This window comes from Vicugna pacos, chromosome 1 (assembly GCF_048564905.1).
Source record: "Vicugna pacos chromosome 1, VicPac4, whole genome shotgun sequence".
NCBI classification, from domain to species: domain Eukaryota; kingdom Metazoa; phylum Chordata; class Mammalia; order Artiodactyla; family Camelidae; genus Vicugna; species Vicugna pacos.
This window is the reverse complement of record NC_132987.1, coordinates 2,901,942-2,924,036: the sequence shown is the minus strand read 5'-3', so window position 1 is coordinate 2,924,036 and position 22,095 is coordinate 2,901,942. Positions and strand designations below refer to the sequence as shown.

General features: G+C 45.5%; 1 protein-coding gene across 12 annotated transcripts in view; it reads left to right on the top strand.

Annotated features, from left to right (window-relative positions):
* Positions 1-22,095, top strand: part of NEK11 (NIMA related kinase 11) — a 215,160-nt gene that overhangs the window by 45,332 nt on the left and 147,733 nt on the right. For all 12 annotated transcript variants that reach the window (XR_012077337.1, XR_012077339.1, XM_072971127.1 and 9 more), the window contains exons 3-4: positions 4,466-4,631; positions 15,581-15,699. Coding sequence is in view for 10 of the 12 variants with exons in the window: in XM_072971127.1 (XP_072827228.1) it covers positions 4,466-4,631; positions 15,581-15,699 (285 nt within the window). In the remaining 2 variants the exon portion in view is untranslated. The remainder of the gene's footprint in view (positions 1-4,465; positions 4,632-15,580; positions 15,700-22,095) is intronic.

Here is a 22,095-nt window from a genome sequence, read left to right as displayed (position 1 = left end):
ACAAAATGATGGGAAAGAAATGCACAAAGCGATGGTTGGCTGATGATCTCTGTGGTGGTTTGTGGGTTATGTTTTGTTTCCAGGCTTTTTTATGACAAAGCTATATATTTCCTTGTAAGTTAGAAAAAAATGAGAGTTTACTGCTTTAAGGACTCGTTAAAATAATTGCTCCCCTGCTAGATGGATGAAAACTCTACCCTATAAGTCCTGAGCAGATTTAATAATCTGTTAAACAAGTGAATACTGAATTGTTTTTAAGTGAAAAAATTACTGTCTTGTGAAGCTGAGATTAAAGTCTGCCTCCTGTGGCTTTGCCCTCAGTGGGTGCAGTAGCTGCTGACCCAGTTAGAGTCGTCGCAGCTTAAATCAGGAGGGCCTCAGACATCATTTACCCTAACTTCAGAGCATTCGTCTCAATTTGAAGTTTTAAAAAATACAAACATACACATGTACACACAGTTGTGCACACTTACCTGTTTACTACTTGTCTTCCCCAGTAGACACAGGGCAGGGGTCACAAATCCTCAGAGCCTGCTACACTGGAGGCACACAGTAGGTACTTACTATATGCATGATTGTTGATGGTGACACCACAGGGGAAGCGACCGCACCTGGTTATCTCTTCCAGTCTCACCGGCTCACTGGCCCCCCGAGATGGTCGGAGCCGCATGGGACATCATTCTGCTGCTTCACTCCTCAATGGAGATTCCAGAACTGTTAGGCCCCTTGGTTTACTTGCCCTTTCGAGACCTTTTTTTCACTCCTACCCCTTGCTGGACACAAGAACATGTGAGGCTTCCGCTATTTTCCGTGGCCTGCTTTGGAAAGACAGCGGATCTTCTGCACCCGGGCTCCCACACCCATCTTGGAGTTCTGCTCCTACCCCTCTGGCCCTGGCCTGGGGGACCTGATTTTCTTGGCTCCCCTTTATCTGGTCCAGAGGGTCTCTCTCTCAGCATGGGGCAGGAGGACACTCACCCCACTGGTCAGGATTTCCTCCAGATCTTTTCTCTCTGGCCTTGGTCCCTCCTTTGGAAAATCCAAAGCCAGGGATTCAACTCTCCTTTTCCGTAGTTTGTGATGTCATCTTTTGCCTGAGGTGGCCTATGCTACTGGTTCAATGGGAGAAATGTGAATAGATACAAGGAATTTGGGGGAAAACAACCCTTAACATCTCAAAGATATCATCTGCCCCATTTGTATGAAAGGTGGACCAGTTTTAAGGGAATGAAATCAGCTATAGTTATCCCAAATTTCCAGCCACTCTCCAGAGTTTGTCAGTTCACCACTCATTCTAGAAAGAAGCATACCACTTGGGAAAGAACAGAAAGTTTGCAAAATGAGTGAGTCTGCAGGGATACTTGTTTTTGCTGCTGACGAAAAGTTTCTCCCAAACAGCTGAAGTTCCAATGCTGGAAATTCCTGTCGTGTTATTTAGGAGTGGGTGACAGGCTGTGAGTCACTGAGCAGGGGACAAGCTGTCCTTGCCTTTGGCTGATGGGAGCTCGCGTTACGTGGCATGCAATGAGAGTTTCCTCTGCCAGTTCCCGACACCACTTCAGGTACAGAAGGTGGAAGGTCTCCGCGTCAGCTGGAGATGGTTATGTTCGCCATCACCTGCCTTCACTGCCCGACCTCCGTCTGCGAGGCTGTGGGCAAATGAGGTTTTATGCTGTCTGTAAAATCCCACGCTCTGTTGCACAACAGTTGCTGTTTGCAAGGAAAAATAAGTATCGTGTAGCTTTTTATAGCATTTGTTCCTTCACAGCAAGAAAATATTGCAGGTTGGTGTAAGGCGTTATGTTGCCACGCTTAATAACCACTGTGACTTTTATAGCCGCACGTCGGCTGGGGTGCAGTACATGACCGCAGAAGTGCGATGAAGGTGTCACGGAGCCCGGCCTGCTGCTTTGTCACCTTCAGAAGTTACAGAAATCATAATTGTGTTTGTCATTTCAGCCTCCTTTTACTATAGGAAACAGCCTGAGATGCAACTCTCAGTAGCATGAGGTCATTTTTAACCAGTTTCTTGGTGAAACAGTCTCTCTAGAACATGTTACCAAGCAGACATTTCTCTGGAATCCACTTCATTGTCATGTAGGGGCCTGACAGAGCGTTCAAGACCTAACAAAGCCAATGTGGGGGAGCCTCGTTAAGGAAAGGGAGCCAAAGAATCCAACTTTCTAAATCGCAGGTGTGGTTGTCACCTGTGAGCGACAGCATGCCGGGAGGTGCGAGTGCAGGGCCCAGTGTGGCTGGCCCTGGGTGGGACCGGCAGTGTGGCTGTGGCTCTCTTCTGGCGGGGAGCGGGGTGAGTTCAGGATGGGAACCCATGAAAAACACCTAAAATGAATGAAATGTCAAAGGACTCGAGTCTTAGGAAAATTGATAACCCCAAAATGGTCATCTTAGAGTAGAAGGCTGCCCTGATGAGATTTGGGAGAATGGCAACTTAGCACAGCTGTTATGGGTCAGGAAAAGAAGCCAGATGTTACCCAAACCAAAGTAGAATAAGAGCACTTTCTGAGTTTTCCTACTTAGGATCTCAGCTTCCACGACAGATTGTCTAACCTAGAATTTTTGTGAGGTTGTGCCCCCAAGAAGTGGAGCAGGTGGAAACCACACAGCCCCAGCGCTTCCAGCCCTGACCTGAGAGAAGAAACAAGTGTGAGTCCAGTTTTGCCCGAGGAAACGACTTTCCTTCCCCCGTGAGACAACCAGAGGGAGAGGCTCTGAGTTAAAGGAAGGTGTAGCCTATGGTCACGTTTTTAAGGGTGGTGGAGCCCTTCTGTCCAGCGTGATTGGGGCTGGGCCTTGGTAAATAGAGGAAACAGGTTTAAAATGAAATGACACAACAAAAACACTTCTATCAACTTAAAACATATCATTGTACATTTTCTCTGATGGTTTGATGTGCAGCCGACATCCAGTGTCCTCCAATTAGAGGTCCCTTCATTTTTCTGGCATTAACTATATCCATAGTAAGTTGATTATGTCTTCCAAATTTACCTTCTTTGAAGTGGAATGACAATTCAGCATCTCAGTTCAGAATACTAGATTTTTACATTTTTTTCAACCAATGTTTTTAGAACTGTCTTGTCAGTTATTTACTTAACAGCAATTTTTTTTTTACAACTTGCCATTATTGAGTTTTTTGGTGAGCATTTGACTTAGTTTTCCTAGCAAAGACAACTGACACTCATTCTTCATCAGCTTGTTAGATTTAAGTCACACATTCACAGCGGTGGGTACAGCCAGCGTACACAGTTTGGGAGCAGTCGCAGTGACTTGGGTGAGCATCTCAACTGGAAGCCGGTCCAGGCGCCCACAGGTCACGGGCACCCCCGGGGAGAGGGCGACCGGCAGCATGTGTTAGAGAGGATGGCAGGACTGACTAACCTGGGAGGTGGTTAAAGGGCCTTTAATGACAAGAGTTTCTACTACAAGCACATTTTTATTAACATGCATAGGTGTGAGTATGAAACTCTTAAAGAATGTTATTACAAAATGTTTTCTAATTTGGGTCCTGCAGAATGCATCCTAATGAACAGCTAGGCTCACTTACAATCAGCAGGGTCTGTCTGCGCTAGTAATTGCTGCTCTAAAGTGCTTCTCCCCGGCAATCTGTTTACACCGTGGCACTGTAATTGGTTTGTTCATCAGACTATTGCTTTCCTTAGATGAGAGAAATAACGTTTTGGTCTACTCCTCATTGAGTTATCACAATTTTTAAATTAATAATTTAGAGATTTAATAAGCTCTTGTTCCATTTGTACATGCTTGAGATCCTAAATACCTCTGTCAATGTTTTTAGATTTTTTTTTTCTTCTCCAGACTACTGGTAGCAGTAAAGTATGATATGCCAAGGACAGTTTTAAAAAGAAATAAGTAGATATTGATTCTGTAGATACTAAGTTGATAGATTTGGAAAATTTTAGAGCATGTGCATTTATACACTCACAGAGGCAGAGAGAGTCAGGGAAAGAGACAGAGACAGAGAGACAGTGACAGATTTTATGTTTATATTACATTATATTCACACACACATGTATATAGAGAGAAAGACAGACAGAGACAGAGACACTGAGATAGGAAGAGAGAGAGAGAGAAAAGCAGACAGAAACAGAGGAAAACAGACAAGGAGAGAGGAGACACACTGAGAGACAGCAACAAACAGACACATCTAGAGAGACAGAGGGGAGCCGCCTCGGCTTTGTTGGCAAGATCAGCTCCACCCCTGCCCTGTTTGACCAGGACTGTGGAGCTGCAGGTGTGGAGGTCACTGCCCAGGACAGAGAGGCAGGCCTGGGGGCCACCAGGAGTCACAGTGTCACGGCAGGCGATAGCAGACATGGGTTGGGTCACAGCCTGGGCATTAATTAGGTGGCCTTGCACCACTGTTCTTATCTCTTGCATGTATTTTTTAGTTCTAAGTGTACTTTTTAATTTTTTTTTTTGGATGCAGAAAGGTACTGAAGGAAATCTGTGTGGGAGAACTCAATCCAAACGAGACTGTGCAGGCCAGTTTGGAGGCCCAGCTCCTCTCCAAGCTGGACCACCCAACCATTGTCAAGTTCCATGCAAGCTTTGTGGAACAGGATAACTTCTGCATTATCACAGAGTACTGTGAGGTGAGGCTCTGCTTCTCTTTCTGAAACCTTAATAGAAATCTGTTTGATAGTAAAAAGCTGTCTGTACAGAGATATCTCACAAATTTCATGATCAAACCACAAACTCAATTGTAAGGACCTGGGATGCTGTGTCTAGCAGTGGAGCGTGATCATCTCTTGGTGATTGCCAAAACTTGTTTCTGATGAAGGGCTTCTCTTTTTTGGAAAATTCAGAACGAGTACATTTGAAGGAGACACTGCTGCAGAAGAATGCTCCAACAAGTGTGTGTGTGTCGGTGGGTGCATCCTCCAAGCCGCCTACCCTGGTCCAGTGATGAGATGGACATTTAAGTGCCATAGCAGAGGCCTGGACGGAGCAGAGCTGCGCCTCCTGAGTCCTGGGTCCTAGCTCTATGTTCTTTTCTCCTAGTGGAAACTGGCAGATGGAAATAAGGCTCATTTTCCCCAAGCAAATCCTTCACACTCAGTGAGTTGTGATTTATGGCTTCAGGTACTTGCAGTTTTCCATGGAGTATGAAGCTGCTTAGACAGGAGCTAGCGACGGCAGCTGACAGGCGCGGCTGTCACATGGGTCTGTGCGTTCACGCCTGAGAGGTTGGGTAGAGCACAGTCACAGGAGTTGGGCCAGAAAGAGAATACCCAAGCATGACCTTGCTCAGATAGTGTCTCCCAGAACGTCTGAGAGCCGGCGTTGGCCGAATGCAACTCGGAGGTTCTAGTCATACTTTAGAATGTATTTAGTTCATCACCTGGGTGTTGCTGGGCCCAAAAGACATGATGCTGGAAGAGAAGATGCTCTTTAGAGTGGGAGGCGGGCTGGTTTGGGCCAGAACCTCTGGACAGCCAGAGGGTGCTTTGTGTCTGAGACGAAGGAGAGAAGAAGCAGGCGGAGGAGAAGCACCTCAGAAGGAGTGAAGAGAATGACAAAGGCCAGCCTGGCTTTGCTTTCCATGTTGGCTGGAGGGTCATCGACATGAAACCAGTCGCCAAGTTAGAATATCTGCACGTTTGGCACGATCCGAGTCTAGGCTGCTCCCCTTCAGGACAGTCTCCCCAGCTCAGCCTTGCTGGATGTTTCCCAGCCTGTCTTTTCCTCCTCTGCTTAGAGGAAAGCGAGGGGAAAAAATAGAGCCAGGACATTTGGAGGTGTACTTCTCCATCCAGTGGACTGCTGGGAAAATCGGTGAAGTGATGAGGTGTGCAGAGTGCTGACGGTGCGCAGCTACTCCGGCAGCTGGGTCACTGGGCCACGCAAAACGTGTACTGCCCTCTCCTCACAGCCCCACTCAGTTGGTACACTGTCTTACCTGGGAAACCCCCAACTCCTATTGCTCGGGACTGTTAACGCTGCCTCTGCCACTGCTCTGGGCACACTGAATTTCCCAAGACTCCTGGTCTTGGAATATCTCTCACTGTGGTCAAGTGCTGTCCAGCGGACTCTGTGATGATGGCAGTGTTCTGTACTTGTGCTGTCCAGTACGGCAGCTGCTGGTCACAGACAACTCTTTAGCACTTGCTGAAGTGTGGCTAGTGTGACTGAGGAGCTGGATGGTGAATTCTATTTAATTTTAATTAATTTAAATTTAAGTGACCAGTGTAGCTAGTGTCTACCAGATTGAACAGACCTAGATGCTAAGCGGTAACTTTCTTTCCTTATACTACTTTCTAATTTTTAATTTTAATGTAATTTTAATCTACCAGAAAAGTTACACAACACAGTGAACTCCCATATACACTTTGTCCAGATTTACCAATTGTTACCATTTTTCCACATTTGCTTTATTATTCTATTTAGTTATCTTATCTATTTTTTCCTAAACCACTTGGGAATAAGTTGCAGACATGATGCCCCTTTGTGCTAAATCTTACTGTATTTTCTAAGGCCAAGAACATTTCCTTAACTTAACTCTAGCCCAGAGATCAAAGTCTGGGAACCAGCACTGATGGAACGCTCATGCCTAACCCCGCGGTTCTCAGTGTGTGATCCCAGAGCGGCGGCAGCAGCAGCAGCGTTCGGGAGCTTTAGTTAGAGATGCAGAATCTCAGCCTCCACCCAGCCATGCTAAATCAGAAATCCAGGGGTGGGGTCTGGCAATCTGTGTTTTGAGTCTGAAGCCCACTGAAGTTTGAGAACCACCCGTCTCATCCACAGTCCACATCAAATTTAGTGCAATTGTTCCAATTATGTTTGGAGCAAGGACATTTCTATAAGAACGTTTTTTTCTCGTGCAGGACCCCATCCAGCACCACTGCGTTATGGTTTAAGTGCCGGTGGTCTCCACGGCTGAGCTGCAACTCAGGGTGTTGCCATGGTGACCAGGGAGCAGCTGTGGGGTTTGCTGGCTCCACCTGCTGAGCGGTGGGTCCGCTTCCTTGATTCTGGAGCAGTGACATGTGCGGTTGCTCCGTTCTTGCTGCTAACAGAGATATTCTCGTCTTCGGACCCAGATTTGCTCTTAACTCACAAAAGCCTGGCGTTACCCTCTCTTCATTGAGCTAAAATAATAACAGTGGAAATGGCAGATGGCCAGACTTGCACCTCATAGGAAAATGCTATCACCATTGATGTAGCTGGGTTTTTTAATCTTCAAGTTTCCTCTTCTGTAATTTGACCTGGAGCCTTGCAAAATTGAAATACACACATAGGAATGCATTCAGGAGGCTGCTATATCCACCACCCAACCCTGTGGACACATCACATCAGATTATGTAGAAAGCAAATAACCCAATTCCCACAACTTCTTGTCAAGATCTACCCAAATCTTGGATGGGGAGTAGTTCCCAAACTACCCAAGTGGCAGGAGATTTCAATGTTGGCAACTTCAGTTTGCCTCCAGCCAGGGGAAATGGGACTGCCTGCTGTTCCCTGTCCCCCTGCCCCAGTTCCACCTCTCTGTCTGCGCCTGGGCCTTCCCTTTCAGAAGGTCCTCCCTCCTGGCCCCACAGCTTCAGTCCCACCTGTCCTCCCAGGCCCAGCTGAAACACCTCCTCTTCTGCAAGACTCCATAATCCCCTAGCAGGAATCATCCCCACCCACCCCCAGTTCTCATAGCATTTTATCTCCATGACACTCCAGACATTACGCATAGTATAATCCATCTCAGATTCTCAGTGGGTGAAATCGATCTTTTTCTGATTCATTTTTGTGTCACGTCATGAACCCATGTAGTGAGCCACAAAAAAGTACTCAGGAGATGGTCTTTTCTTCTGACGAATTCTTTACCTCTTGCTTCCAGCTACCTCCCACCTTATTTCTGTCGAATGCCGGTGGTAAAAGACAAAATATTGGATCCTTCTATCCATCATGTATGTCAAGGGCACTTTGTTCCCCCCCTATTTTGCTGGTGCACCTGACTATGTACTGCACTAGAGACCTGTGAGATTCTGCCTGCATGTGGATGATGCAGCCCCAGGAACCTGGGCTTTGAGTTAGGAGACACAGTAGAGAAAGGATGAGATCACAGACCTTCAGGAGAGAAGACAATCAGGGCAGAAGGCAGGAGAGGTTGGACTGGTCTGGTTCCTGTGCAGGAATGTCAACTCAGCTGAACAACGTTCCATCAGTGTAATGCTCGTGCTCGGCCCGGCTGCACCCTGGAGTCACCTGCAGGGCTCTCCCACTCCCGCGGTCTGACGCCTCCTCCCGAAAGTGGGATGTAATTGATCTGGGATATGACTCAGGCATCAGGATTTCTGAAAGCTCTCCAAGTGATTCTAAGGGGCAGCCAGGGCTGAGAACCACCCCAAAGAGAAAATGGCTAGTGTGGAAACAGAAAACAGTCTTAAAGGAAACTTACGTCAGTGTTTGCCGAGCACTGAGCCAAGATGGGGTCCAGACCCGAGAACAGGGGGTCTGGCCCCGGAGGTGGGTGTGGGTTTCTACTTAGGCCACCCAGCCCCAGCCGGGTGCTGCTATGCCTGAAAGTCGCCCCACCTGTCTTCTTGGTCCCTGAGTGACCTTCTATCCTGTTTCTCTTCAAGCAGCACACTCTGATTTTAGTGTTTTTCAGTGGCGATTGCCTGGGGCCCTTTTTGCTGTGGGGTTCATCTAATGCTGATAATGTATTTCCCTCATTCTTTCTACATCTACTAATTGGGATTCTCCCGTAAGGAAGAGCTGTTCCACTGTTCCTTTTCCTCTATTTATGTATTTATTCCATTATTTATATCAGTACGGACTCATGGATATTTATTTTATTCAATGGGTTATAACCCAATGTTATCATTATAAATTCTGTTTCTCAAAGTGGTCCAGCTTTGGCTATTGGGGCCCCTTCAGCTTGGCTCCTGTGTCCTCTAAACATGCCCCATCTTTTTTCAAGAAGTGGATTCTTACTATTTAGTTACATTTTACTGTAGATGAGGAAACCAGACCCCAGAGAGGTGAAGTGATTTTCTGGCAATCACATGGCTGGAAAGGTGAATTTTATCCAGTGCAGGACCAGGACCAGGACCAGGACCAGGACCAGGGGTTTAGGGGAAGCTGCTCCTGTTGTTTCTTTCACTTGGATTGCTCCTGTGCCTCCCTTAATAGCTAATAGAGTCAGCCAAATAGTCCATGGTTCCTACCTTCCCAAACATATAATTGTCTGCTTCTACCTGGACATGAATTAGTAGATTGTTTTATTGTTCATATCAACAATGTTAACCAAATATGTTTCCAATGGTGACCCTAAACTAAACACAGATTTCAACACAGCCACACTGACAAAACTGTCTACATGAATTATACAAATATAAAATACTTTCAGTTATAAGATGAACAAGTCTAGGGTTCTAAAATACAGCCTGGTGACCATGGATAACAGTACTGCACTGTACACGTGAAGTTTGCCAAAAGAGTAGCCTTCAGGTGCTCTCGACACACACACACACACACAGGGTAACCATGGAGATACTGGATGTGTCAACCACCTTGACTGTGGTAATCATCTCACAAACACGTGGACAGCAGATCACCACCTTGTGCACGAGGGCTGCTCCTTCCCTTGGCTGACTCTCACTGTGTTCTGTCTCTGTATCTCTGTCTCTATGATATGTGTACAGAAACACATGTGTAGCCATTTGGACACACAAATATGTTTTAATGTTATGATGATATAATTATTTTATTCTCTATCACCAGGAAACTAGATAGGGTTTGAAATAATGGAAAGTTTGTGGACTTTGGCATCACACTGACTTCTGTTCAAATCTTGGTCCATTTCATTGAGCAAGTTATTTCATTTCTCTGACCTCTGTCCTGATTTTAAGATAGGGCCAACAACACCAGGTATATTATCAGGTTTTTATAAGGCTGTGAAATAAGTAATGTTGGAAGAAGGCCTATCAGAGCTTTGTACCTAGGAGATGGCCAGTAATGGAAGTTGTCCTTATACTAATTCTTTATTTCAGTGCTACCTTCCTCTTCCACCTCCAAATCGTCTTCTAGAAGGTGAGCTAGTTTTTTTCCTCTCTGAGTTTTTGGCTTGCAGCCTTTAGTATGAGGGTTCATTCCAGAAGGAGGAAACATGCAAATTCTTAAACACTAATGGGTCTGATAGCAAGTTTCAGGCAAATACTTTCTAAGGATCTGTTTGTATTGTAAAAAAGAAAGTTAAAATTTTCTCCTTACGTTTCTCATTTATGCAAAACTGTTTCAGTAAACTATATAAGTGGGTTGAGTTTTATAATCTTGAAACTCTAGTGAATATCTGCAGACTCTAGCCAGTGAATTCGGCAGTGGTGCACACCACTAGGCTTACTAGCTCCCAGAGGGTCCTTAGGACTTCATACTGGATGTGTTGGGTCTACCATTAGAGACAGCCCCTTTGCTGGCCTGCAGAGTCACTGCTTACAGTCCTGAAGCTCTGCCCAAGGTCACTTCCCCCCAGAATTGGTTCCTTATGGATGAGGAACCTTGATCCTTGTGATTGGTGTTGACTAAAGAGAATACTTCTCGCCTAGTCTGTTTGGGTGCTATAACAAAATACCATAGACTTGGTGGCTGATAAACGATGTAAATTTATTTCTCACAGTTCTAGAGGCTGGGAAGTCTAAAATCAAGGCTCTGGCAGAGTGAGTGTCTGGGGAAAGCCCACTTGCTGGTTCAGATAGCCGTCTTCTTGCTGTGTCCTCACACGGCAGAAGCTGGGAGGGAGCTCTCTGGGCTCTCTTTCATAAGGGCACTAATCCCGTTCATGGGGGCTCCACCCTCATGATCTGATTGCCTCCCAAGAGCCCCACCTCCTAATGCCATCATGCTGGGTGAGGATTTTACATTTCATTTTGCTGGGGGGACGCAGACATTGTCTATAGCATCATCTTTCCTGGTGTGAGCTGCAGGTGTCCACACAGCAGGGCTGCATTGCTGGGATTGCTGCGGATTAAGGGAACCAGAGTCACCTTCAGAGAGATGGGTCCCCTCAGGGCTCCCTGCTTTTCCCGGGCAGCTCCAGCCCAGGTGGGTGGCCCCCCTTAGTGGGTCTAGACTTCATTCAGCTAGGGTATCTCGTGTTTTTGTATGCCTAAACTCATCTGTTCATGGTTCTTGTAAGCACCAAAATTAGCATCATTTGATTTGTTCCATTTACTCTCTTTGTTTAAACTATGAAGTGTTTTAACCTATTCACACAAAGAAAGTTTAAAAGCAAGGCCACTGATTTTCACTTAAAATTGTTAGTGTAAAGATTGAAAAGCAAAATTAATTGCATTTAAGAGAAACATATGAATGCACTAATATAAAGTAATTCATAAGCCTGGGAGGACTTACGGTATTTGGAGTAAGGCTTTAGCTAACATATATAACTTCATATACACATGTGATAAAAAAATTAGAATAATCCACTTCGAACACTTTATTTAAAAAAAAATCCCAGTGATTTATAGGTGGAAGTATTATTTCATGTTACTTGTTAAGATAAAAATCAGCTCTGCCATTTTATCCTTGTTCGTGTACATTTACCCCAGCAGAAAGAACATTTACTCTAAAAGATTTTGAAAGAAAATTAGCAGTTAAACCCAAGAGAGTTCATCTACATTATCAGACATGACGTCATGATCCTACGTGGCCCTCCTTAGTAACTATTTAGAAACCAGATCTTCTTATTTTGCTTTTAAGGCATAATGTGGCCTGACATTTCCCCCACTTTTAATGAGTTCCATTGCAGTGAACTTCCAAAATCCTAAGGAAATGTCTTCAGCTTCTACCATGTAATGACAAAGGGTCTCCTTCCCCTGCCCTCTCCACCTCCATTTACTGGTGTTCTTCTAAGTAACGTCAGAGGCTTTTTAAAATGTCATTACAAAATAATTCTTATTCAACCCTGACTTTCAAATACATCTTTTGCCTTTGGCATTTTTCAGACTACTGGACAGAATGTCCCCATCGCAGGTGAGACACTAAGTCTGCAGCCCCCCGTGTTGTTATCTAACAGCATTTTCTGCAGGTGTGGTCCATGCCCTGTTGCAAAGTCACTTAGGATGCTTGCTGAAAATGCACATTCCTGGTTCCTCTGCTGATGGGGCCCAGAAAAATGCATTTTAAACAAGCAATTCAGATGATTCTGATGTGTGCAAAAATTTGAGTCCCCTGGAAGGAGCTATTAGGAACGTATTCGAAGGAGATGTGGTGTGTGAGGGAACAGCCTTTTAAGATGTCAACCCAGTGAAAAACAAGGGGCAGCCTTTCCATTTTAAAATGAAGAACTCGGGCAGAACAATTTTTCAGGCTCCTTCCAGCCCTAAAACCCTGAGATCATTTTGTCCTTGTCTATGCTCTGAACACTGCAGGCTCTTTGTGTTCAGGCTTCTGAGAAGGCGTTCCTTCCATCTTTTAAACTGGATGTAAGCGCTTCTATTGACAACTGAAAAAAATGGATTAATTTTGTTTTAAACCAAATCCTTTTAGGGTTTAAAAGTTTTTAATAGCAATCAAAGATGGAGTTTTAGACACAGTATTTGAGATGTTCTTCATTTCTTCAAGGTCTTGGGCCTTCAAGGGCACCCTGATTTGGGCTAACTGGGTTGGGGGGAGAGAGGCGACACCATCAATCCTCCAAATGGCACATTTTGGGTTAAGATTTTCTAAATCTTAGAAATTAACATCAAAGCTTGTATTGCAACTTTCGAGGGGTGTTATTAGTGAAGGAAACCATCTTCTGTCAGAAATGCAGACGTTAGGCACCATTAATATTGGTTCAAAGTAAAGTCAATACTTTTTTCATTAGAGGTGCTTTAGCAATAAAAGTCATCATTAAATATTTCTCAAAGGCAAAGTCAAGGAGACAGAATGGGCCTGCAGATACTGTAATAAGAACTTCTTAAACCAAGGCATGACATTTCACCCAAAACAGTTGATTTTTACTTGGAAGATGGCTTAGCAAAAAAGAAAGTAATAAATGCTTTTCATATTGCTGAGTAGAAATCAAACTACTTCACAAAAAATTATATTTCTATTTTGGTTATATAAAAGCATAATTTATGTCAATCTGTGAATGACTTAACTACCTTAATTAAATCCTAAGAAAATAATCTACAGAGTGTTTATTAAAGAACAAAGGAAATATGAAACAAATCATTTTTCTTGGAGATAAACATGCAAAATTAAAACTGTATGGGGAGTGACTTGAGGAGAAGACCCAGCTCTCTGATGAACTTGATCTTTCGACTTTCTGTCTTGTTGACTGAACATGTCTCTTGCTTAATAGTAAGAACTAGTACATTTCTTCTTCATACGGATTCCCCTGGGGAACAGGGGAAGTTTGTGTTCCTCCTTTTGATGTTTCACTTGGAGGCGTACTATCAAAGGTCCTGTTCATTTTTTCCCCAGTAGTCTAAATGTATATTCATTTAGTCACAGGAAATCATGCACATAGTTAATATCAATGCAGGAACCAGACAAGCAGCTTCTCACCACATGAGGGGAGAGCATGAGGAGGTGAGAGTCAGACTGACAACAGATGTGTCCGGGGAGTGGGCTCCTGCAGCAAGACGACCCCAGGGAAGCAGCTCTGCTCACTCACAGGGAAAATAACACTGAGGCCCACGCAACTGTGTAGGAACTCACATTTCTTTAATGTAGTTTAAAAATGACCATAGGAAATGAAAAGCAGCATTACAGAGTGGGGACAAATCCTGAAAGGAATGTCATCGCAACACAGAGTCCTCCAGACGTCAGAATTACTGGGGCCGACAGTCACGTTTACAAAGGCCTTGTCACAGGGGCGGCTGTGCTTACAGACGGCCTTCCTGAAGTAGGAAGCGTTGGGTTGAAGCTGTCCCCCTCGCTGAGCCTCCTTTAAGGCAAGCTTTTCCTTTCTTCTCTTCTCTTTTTCTTCCTTCCTTCCCCTCGTCTCCCTCCCTCCTTGCATGCTTGTTCTTTCTGCCACTCCTTATCTGAGGCTATTCAGGAAGGGGATTGCAGCAGGTAGATAATTATCTTCCTGCCATGGGAGATGTTTTATCATATTCAGAGAACCTAAATGGGATGTTGAAAGGAGATCTTGTTTTTTTTTCCTCTTTTTCACGTGGGAGAAGGGTTTGCCAGAGTCCTCTTGGATAGAAAGGGAAATCTAGGAGTGGAAAATATACATTTACAGCTCACCTTTCAACTGAAGGGCCGCTGTGTCCACCTCACAGGATGCTGTGATACTCTGTGGTCAAAAATGTTCTATGCAAATTCTAGAAACATAAAATGACAGTAGGATTCTAGGAGCGTTGACTGGGATTCATAGTCAACATTATGACTCTAGGATTGAAAAGAGAGGGGATATAAAGACAGGTTTGCAGAATGAGAAGGAAAGGCAGGTCTGTTTGACAAGGAGGTAAATATTCAACTCAGTCGAACAAGCTTTGATCTCTTTGGCCCAGAAAATCCAGCAGGATTTTGAGTCTGAGTGAGAGGGCAGGCTGTTTAATATGCTGCTTTCGACCTCTTGCGCCCTGTGTAGGAGGAGAGAAATGTGAGGCAAATATTTGCACATTGCCCTGAAAGGAAATAAAAATGCATTACAGGTGAGTTGGTTCGGTGACCTCACGTTGTTTGATTAGAGATCATTTCTCTCTGATGGTCTCATTGCTGACACATGCTTTTCCTTTCTGTCTCACTGTGACTGCAGGAAGGGTCTGTGGGCAGCTCAGTGTTTGACCTGAACGTGTTCGGGTTCTATAGTTACATAAAACTCTGAACATAAGGAGAGTCATTCCTAGTTTTATGTGGGTACATATAAATATGTAATGTAATAAAATAAAAACAATTTCTAGGTAATATTTAGGTCATGTAATAAAAGTTAAGACCCTATAGAAAGGTTTTGTTCTTGTGTGACATCTAAAATAAACATAGCCAGACAGTAGTTAAAGCAGTGAAAACAGAGTTTATTCAGTAACCACTGACTGGAGGGGAAGGAGCAGAGCTCCACCGCGCTGTGTGCACAAGTGACTGGTGGCTTAAAGGGACAATACGGTGGGGGGGTGGGGAGGCAAGGGCAGGGTGCTGAGCAGAGTCAGGAGAGCAGAATAGTGCAGAGGGTGGGAAGGGGCTGGTCTGGCTTTGCTGACTGGCTCTCATGGAAGGGAGGCACCTACCTCTGTCTCCCCAGAGACTGGGGGACAGGGCCCCCTCTTGAGGTGGGGCTGAACAAACGGTCGTTCTCTGGCAGCCCTGAGTTTTCCCAGGCAGGCACCTTAAGGGGGACTAGGGTCATCCTATGCACGTGGCCTTGAGCTGTTAGAAATTTGTTAGCGTTTGTCCAGGTCTTTATAAGCCAAAGTTGAGGCCTAGTTGAGGAGAGGACTCAGGAGGCTGGCTCGAGGTGGTCAGGGAGAGTCTGCGGTGGCAGTTACCGGGTGGCAGGGTGTCCTGGCCTTCTTACGATACACGCTGACCGCTGTGGGTTAGCTTTTGTTGAGGGAGGTTGATTTTAAATTCTTAACTGAAGAGAAATATGAAAAATTACGCTACTTTGTTTCAGGGCCGAGATCTGGACTGTAAAATTCAGGAATATAAAGAAGCTGGGAAAACCTTTCCAGAGACTCAGGTAACAGAATGGTTTATCCAGCTGTTGCTGGGAGTTGACTACATGCACGAAAGGTATGTTCCTTTGTTACTGAGGGACCACATTTTTTAACAGTCATGTCTGAACTCAAAAAATGAATTTTGAGGGGGGGAAGTGTAGAATTGAGAGGAACTAAGTCCAAAAGGTAAGTGACTGTAGTTAAATATCTACAATCTGCTTTTCCATGAGGAGACTGCTGGGTGATTAAACCTAGAGGATTTACTTAATTACCTTTTTTGTTGTTGTCCTAGAAATCAAGTTGGCCTTAAAAATAAGGCAGAAACTTGTATTAAACACATTCCTCTGTATCTGCTCCTGTCCTGGGAACCACAAGCGATTCTCAGACACCTTTAGCATGCTATGATTTTGTTATATCTTGCATCAGGCTCAGGCTGTAAATGCCCTGGCAGACTGCAGGTAAATCGCGTGGTGACTTTGGAATGGGTCAGTGCACATTTAGCTGTGTTCACTTGCAAGATGCATTGAGTGATTGAGGCAGAAGATAATCTTTGGTCTCAGAGAGATAATTATTCAGACCAAAAGTCAGTTTCGACATGAACTAGCTGATAAAGAAGGTCAAAGTATGCTCCATGAGTTCAACTGTCTATAAATTTGCATTTATAATCTCTGCCTCGAAAATGCATTTTAAAACTTTTTACTATTTTTTCTATAGGTCAAAAGTAAGAAGTTTTTCTCTCCCCCACACCCCCGCCCCGAAAAAGGAACCAGGATGGGGGAGAGTATAGCTCAAGAGGCAGAGCATGTGCTTGGCATGCACAAGGTCCTGGGTTCAATCCCCAGTACCTCCTCTAAAAATAAATAATAAAGCTAATTACCCCCCCCCAAAAAAAACAAACAAAAAAATAAGAAGTTTTAGATGTGAAATGTTTTATAGACCCATAAAATGATTGAATGCATTTGAAAAGATGAGTGTGCCTAGACAAGTAAAAGTAGATACCATGAGGGGTCCATGTCAGCTGTCAACTCAGGAGCAGGGGGAGCATGTGGGAACATTCTTCTTGAACAAAAGTGGAAATTTGTAGGGTACACCAAGGTCTGGCTATCTGTGGATATCAAGTAGCTTAAATGTGTTATCTATGCTTTCTGATGGTATAAAAGGTAATCTGATTATTCTGTGCTTTGCCGTGTATCTTCTGAAACACTTGCTTGATGAGACGGATAGTCATTGACTTCCTGCCAGCTCATAACAATCTTTTGAATGGTGTCAAACTATCCTAGGAGACAATGATTAAAGAATGCCAGATAATCTTTTAATAAACTACCCGGAGCTGCAGAATGTAAGACTTCTGTGTACTTACAGTTCTATTGGTATTTCTTGTATTTTCTCTACTATTTCTTGGCATATTTGTTAGCTTAGACTAAGGAAAACAACACAGATAAAGATGCCAACTTTGATGTTCAGTGTGCAGAATATAAAATTGAAATCTGGTTGATTAGGAACCCAAATACTTTTTGATACATTTGGGTCTGCTTAGTAATAGTTAAAATAAATGAGTTTAAAATAATCCTTCAAAGAGAGGATTTAAATTTGTTTTGACTCCTTCAACATTCTAAGAAAGTCATTAAATAGGGCTCAGTGTTGGGTATTTGTGGTTCTGTGGATCTGAAATACTATCCTTTGTGCTTCAGATAACAAGTGATGCTGCTTCTTATTCATTATGTGATTGTAACCGGTTGTTATAAAGTTCTTCTCTATAGACAGAGAAACTTCAAGTTTATTCATTCCCTTATTAAATAGTGGTAAGTTTAAAGTAAAGCCTAACCTGGAAGAGCTGTTAGTAAACTTGTAGAGATAAAACATGTCCCCAAATATCTGTACACCATGCAGCGTGGTTGATACACAGGGTTCAGAGTCTCTGCTCGGCGTGCATCATGGCCTCGGACGGTCTGCTTAACCTCTCTCAGCCTTGCTCCCTCATCTCTTTAGCAGGGAAAATAACAGCACTGTCTGCTTGCTTCATGGGGCTGTAGGGAATATGGATTGAGATATTACACACTTTAAAATTTGCAAACTGTCAAGCCCTATTTAAGTGTTGTTGTTTGTGGTTATAATTCGATACCGAATGAGGAGGGCCTCGCCACCAGAAAAAGTGAAAAAAATCTCTGACAGTAACAAGTCTTGGCAGGGAGGTGGCGGTACTGGAATTCTCTCATGTTGCTGTTAGCACGTGAATTGGTGTAACTACTTGGAAAACATGCTTCATAGTACCTCAAGTGGCTTATGACCCAGTAATTCTGCTCCTGAGATGAAACATGAGTACCTATGTCCAACAAAAGGCATGTTCACAAATGTCCACAGAGGCCTTATCTGTACTAGCCGAAACCCTGAAAAATGTCCATTTCCAGCAGAATGGTTAAATAAATTGCAGTATAGTCACACAGTCGGGTACTGCTCTGCAGTGAAGAATAGTGCACAACTGGTAAGTGTGATCTGAGGCATCTCAGGGATCGGATGTGGGTAACAGGTGCCAGGCACAGAAGAGTGTGTGTTCTGTGACTCCATTTATATGTCATTCAAAGCAGGCGGACCGGACGTGCGGTCGGTGAGTCAGAACAGAGGTTACATTTGAAAGGGAGTTTTGACTGAAGGGGAACAAAAAACCTGGGATGCTGGGGGTGTTCTGCCTCTTGATCTGGGCGGAGGGTTACAAGTGTGATGCGTTTTGTAAATGTTCACCAAGCTTCAGATTCATGCACTTTAATGTAAATTGTTCTCTAATGTAACATGAGTGTTCAGAGTGCTCTAGGAGATCCTAAGAGGGGTGTTTTTATTTGGGAGAATCAATGACGAAGTCTTGGTAGAAGTGATATTTGACCCACGGTGGGCTTTGACTATGGTGAGAGATAGGTCAGAACTTGCCAGGCAGAGGGAACAGAGTGAGCAAAGGTGCAGGGCTGAGGAAACGTGGCTCTTTTAGGGGGAATGAAGAGTTCCATCGGAAAGGCTGTTGGAGTAATGAGTGGGGCTGTGAGTAGACGTAGGTTAGATCAGGCTGCAGGGGCTTTATTTTGTAGCACAGACATTGATACCATGAAGTGGAGCTGTAATGTGACCGGAGCTGCAGGAAGATTAGCTGACAAATCACAGAGGAGAGAGAGGGCAACTTGGGTTATCCATCTGGAACCTTTCATAATATCCACGCATGAGTAAGACCTGAGCCAAGGTGGCCGCCATGGGCGGCACATGGATGGATGAGCGTGAACTTGATAAGTTGAAATGAACAGGCTTGAAATTGAGTGGTTATGTGTGAGGTGTGGGAGGAGCAGGTCAGAAGTGGACCTGTTTGTCACCGGAGGGTGAGCAGGGGGTTAACTGTAAATATGCTGCATCAGTGGGGATGGTGGATGCCAGGTGGGGATGCGGGGAGAAAAGGAGGTTAGAAGTGAGGGCCTAGATCTTGGGGAGACAAAAACTTGTCTTTGCTCAGATTCTTCCAGTGTCAGAACCTGAAACAAAGACAGGTACAAGGGATTTCTCTCAGGTGGTACCCGGAAATAGGAGTTGAGGGGGGTGAATGGGGGAAGGGGGAGCATGTGGGCATCTGGGTGGGGGATGCACAGGCAGCGTTCCTTCTCCTGTGCATGTTTAGGTTTGGGTTCCTCTTTCAGGGCTTTTTCAAAAATTCTGGCCCACCCAGAACATTTGTTTTCTAACACTATCCTGAATTTCCGCTTGAAAAATTTCTCACATTCCTGGGAATCTGGGCTGGGGTCAGAGGCAGGTGTCTCCATCTTGATCTAATCTCCAGAATAGTTTTCAAATAGAGAAATGCTCTATATTATTCCTGATCACAAATACATCACCTACTTTTCACTTCTGTTATTTTCAAGATTTAATTTCTATAGTTCTAAGATAGGTTTTTTCAGAGAATACAGTTATTTATCTTAATTATCTGTTTTTATAACAGTTTAAATCCAAAAGAATGAGTCTGTTAGCATATGGCATAGACACTTATAAGTAATGATGTAACAAGCCAAGAGTCCTCACAGTTGACTGACAGCTACCTTGAGAGTGTGGCGCCAAACGTCATTCCTGCTGAGGGAAGCCGTGCTGTGTGGACAGAAGGCAGTCCCGCCTTGTGCACTGGCTGCTGCAGGTCGGCTCTCCCGTCTGCCCGGTTCCTCTGGCCACTCTGCTTTCTCACAGCCGAGGGAGGGACAAGCAGAAACACCCATGGTTCTCAAAGGTTCTGCTCAGAGCTGACAGTCATCCGGTCTGTCCCCATGCCTTTGACCTGAGCAAGTATCATGACCAAACCCAGGGTCACAGTGGGGGTGCCTGTTCCTCTCAAAGGGACTGCTCACTTCCAGGCACAAGAGGTGTGAATATCTGGGGACAAGGGCGTGTCCTTCCACAACGGTCCCTCCACTGTCAGCCTAGTCTTTCAGACTAGAGTCTGAAGTAGAAATAAAAATAGATCTGGCTGCAAAGCCCTGTCCCCGCCTTCTCTTGTGGTCTATAGTACGTATGGCAGTGTGTTTTTAAATGACATGGACTGTCTACAAATAAGTTAGGAAGATTACTTTGGAATGATTTACGTGAAGAGGTTAGATTTGACCCCTCTGTTGCAGATGCCTTGCAAATTCTTTTAATGCATGTGGTGGTCAGTTGTATGTGTCAGTCTGAGTAGGCCATGAGGTTCCCGGTTTAAACACCGCTCCTGGGTGTGGCTGTGAGGCTGTTTCCAGGTGAGAGCAGCACTGGAGCCAGAGGCCTCTGTCACGTGGGCGCCCTCCCCAGCCCCTGAGGGCCTGAACAGGACAAAAGGCAGAGGCTGGAGCAGGTGCCCCTCTCCTGCCTCCCTGCTGAGCTGGGACAGCTCGCCTGTCTTCTCCTGCCCTTGGACTAAGAGACAGACCGCAGACCCATTGGTCTCAGGCCTTCAGACCAGGACCGAACTAGACCCCCAGCTGTCCTGGGCCTTCGGCTGTAGACGGCAGACCTGGGGACTCCTCAGCATCCAGAACTGCGGGGGCCAGTTCCTTATAATGCAGCTCATCTGCGTCTGCCTCTGCCTCTGCCTGTCTCTCCCTGGGTCCTGTTTCTCTGGAGAACCCCGACTCATGCAGCAGAGCAGATGAAGAAGACCCTGGAAAATCTAAGAAAAACGAGGTCACAGAAGAAATGATTTTGTTTACACCCTTGAAGCTTTCCTGTGCTTATTTTAATTTGGCTTAATTTGGAACATTTGTCATATTCTCAATCTATGGCATATGGCATAAACACTTATAAATTATGAGGCAAAAGCTGAGCATATTCACAGTTCATGAGCAGCTATCTTGAGAATGTGACACAGAGACCCCTCCCACCCCGCGGGCCTGGACGTCTGGGCTGCGGGCAGATCAAGCTGTCCCAGGCGCTGGTGCTGGGGCTGGTTCCCAGCCCCCGCCAGGCTGCGCACCATGGCCGGCCGGCCCGGCCCGAGGGGCTTCTCTTTGGGCCAGGGAGAAGGCTCATCTCTGAAACATCGTCTTCTCTGGGTGCCACCGGAGAACTGGGCATAGGGAGCTGCCTGGGGACAAAGACAAGGTCTTATTCCTCCTTTTGTCCCAGTGCGGACACAGAAGCCCCAAAATAGAAAAAGTGCCCGCCCCCCATCTCATTTCCGCTGAAGTGGTTCTGCCCTGTTAGTCTAGGTTTTTAAGATAAAGCGCAGAGCAGCCTCGGCTCCTTTGTGGTCTTGAGGCCTCGCTGACTTTGGTGCTCTCACGGTGAAGGGCACTTTCTCACAGGCTGGGGCGCTTTCCCAAGGCAACTGCTTGGTCATGGAGTGGCCTGCACGTCTCCCCAGCCAGCTCGGGGAGGTGTCAGATGGCTGGATGTTCCCCGAGGGGTGGCGTGTGGAATTCACCTTCAGCATAATGAGGCTGCCGGGGAAAGGCCCTCGCTGGGAATCTGGGCCAGGAAACATGGTGGGGTGAGCCGTGCCGCCCCAGCTCTGAAGATGGAAAAGCAGACAGAAGCTGCAGTGTCTGTGCTGTTAGGGGCCCTGCTTTCTCCTAGCTCCCACTGCTTGAGGATGTCTGCGGTCACTCTTTTCAAGGAGACCCCACTCCAGTGCCCACTGTCGGCCATCCCTACACTGCAGCTACAACTCAGAAGGCTCAGCGTGGCCTGAGAGCCAGGACACTGAAGGGAAGCTAGGTTGGGGCCTCAGAATCTAGGATGGAGGCCACACAGTGGAGACCAGCAGCAGGCTGCTGAGGTTCAGAATGTTTTCCAATAAGGGCCTGAGGGGAAATGACGGTTAGACTGTCCTTACCATCTCCACTGCCCTGCCTTGGGCTCAGGGCCGAGAAACACCTGCTGTGGCTGCCTCCATGGATCTTACTCTGCTCTGGTCCTGGGGGCAGAGGACAGAGCATGGCCCAATAGGATGATGAGGTCAAGGGCTGGCCCACCGCTGTCA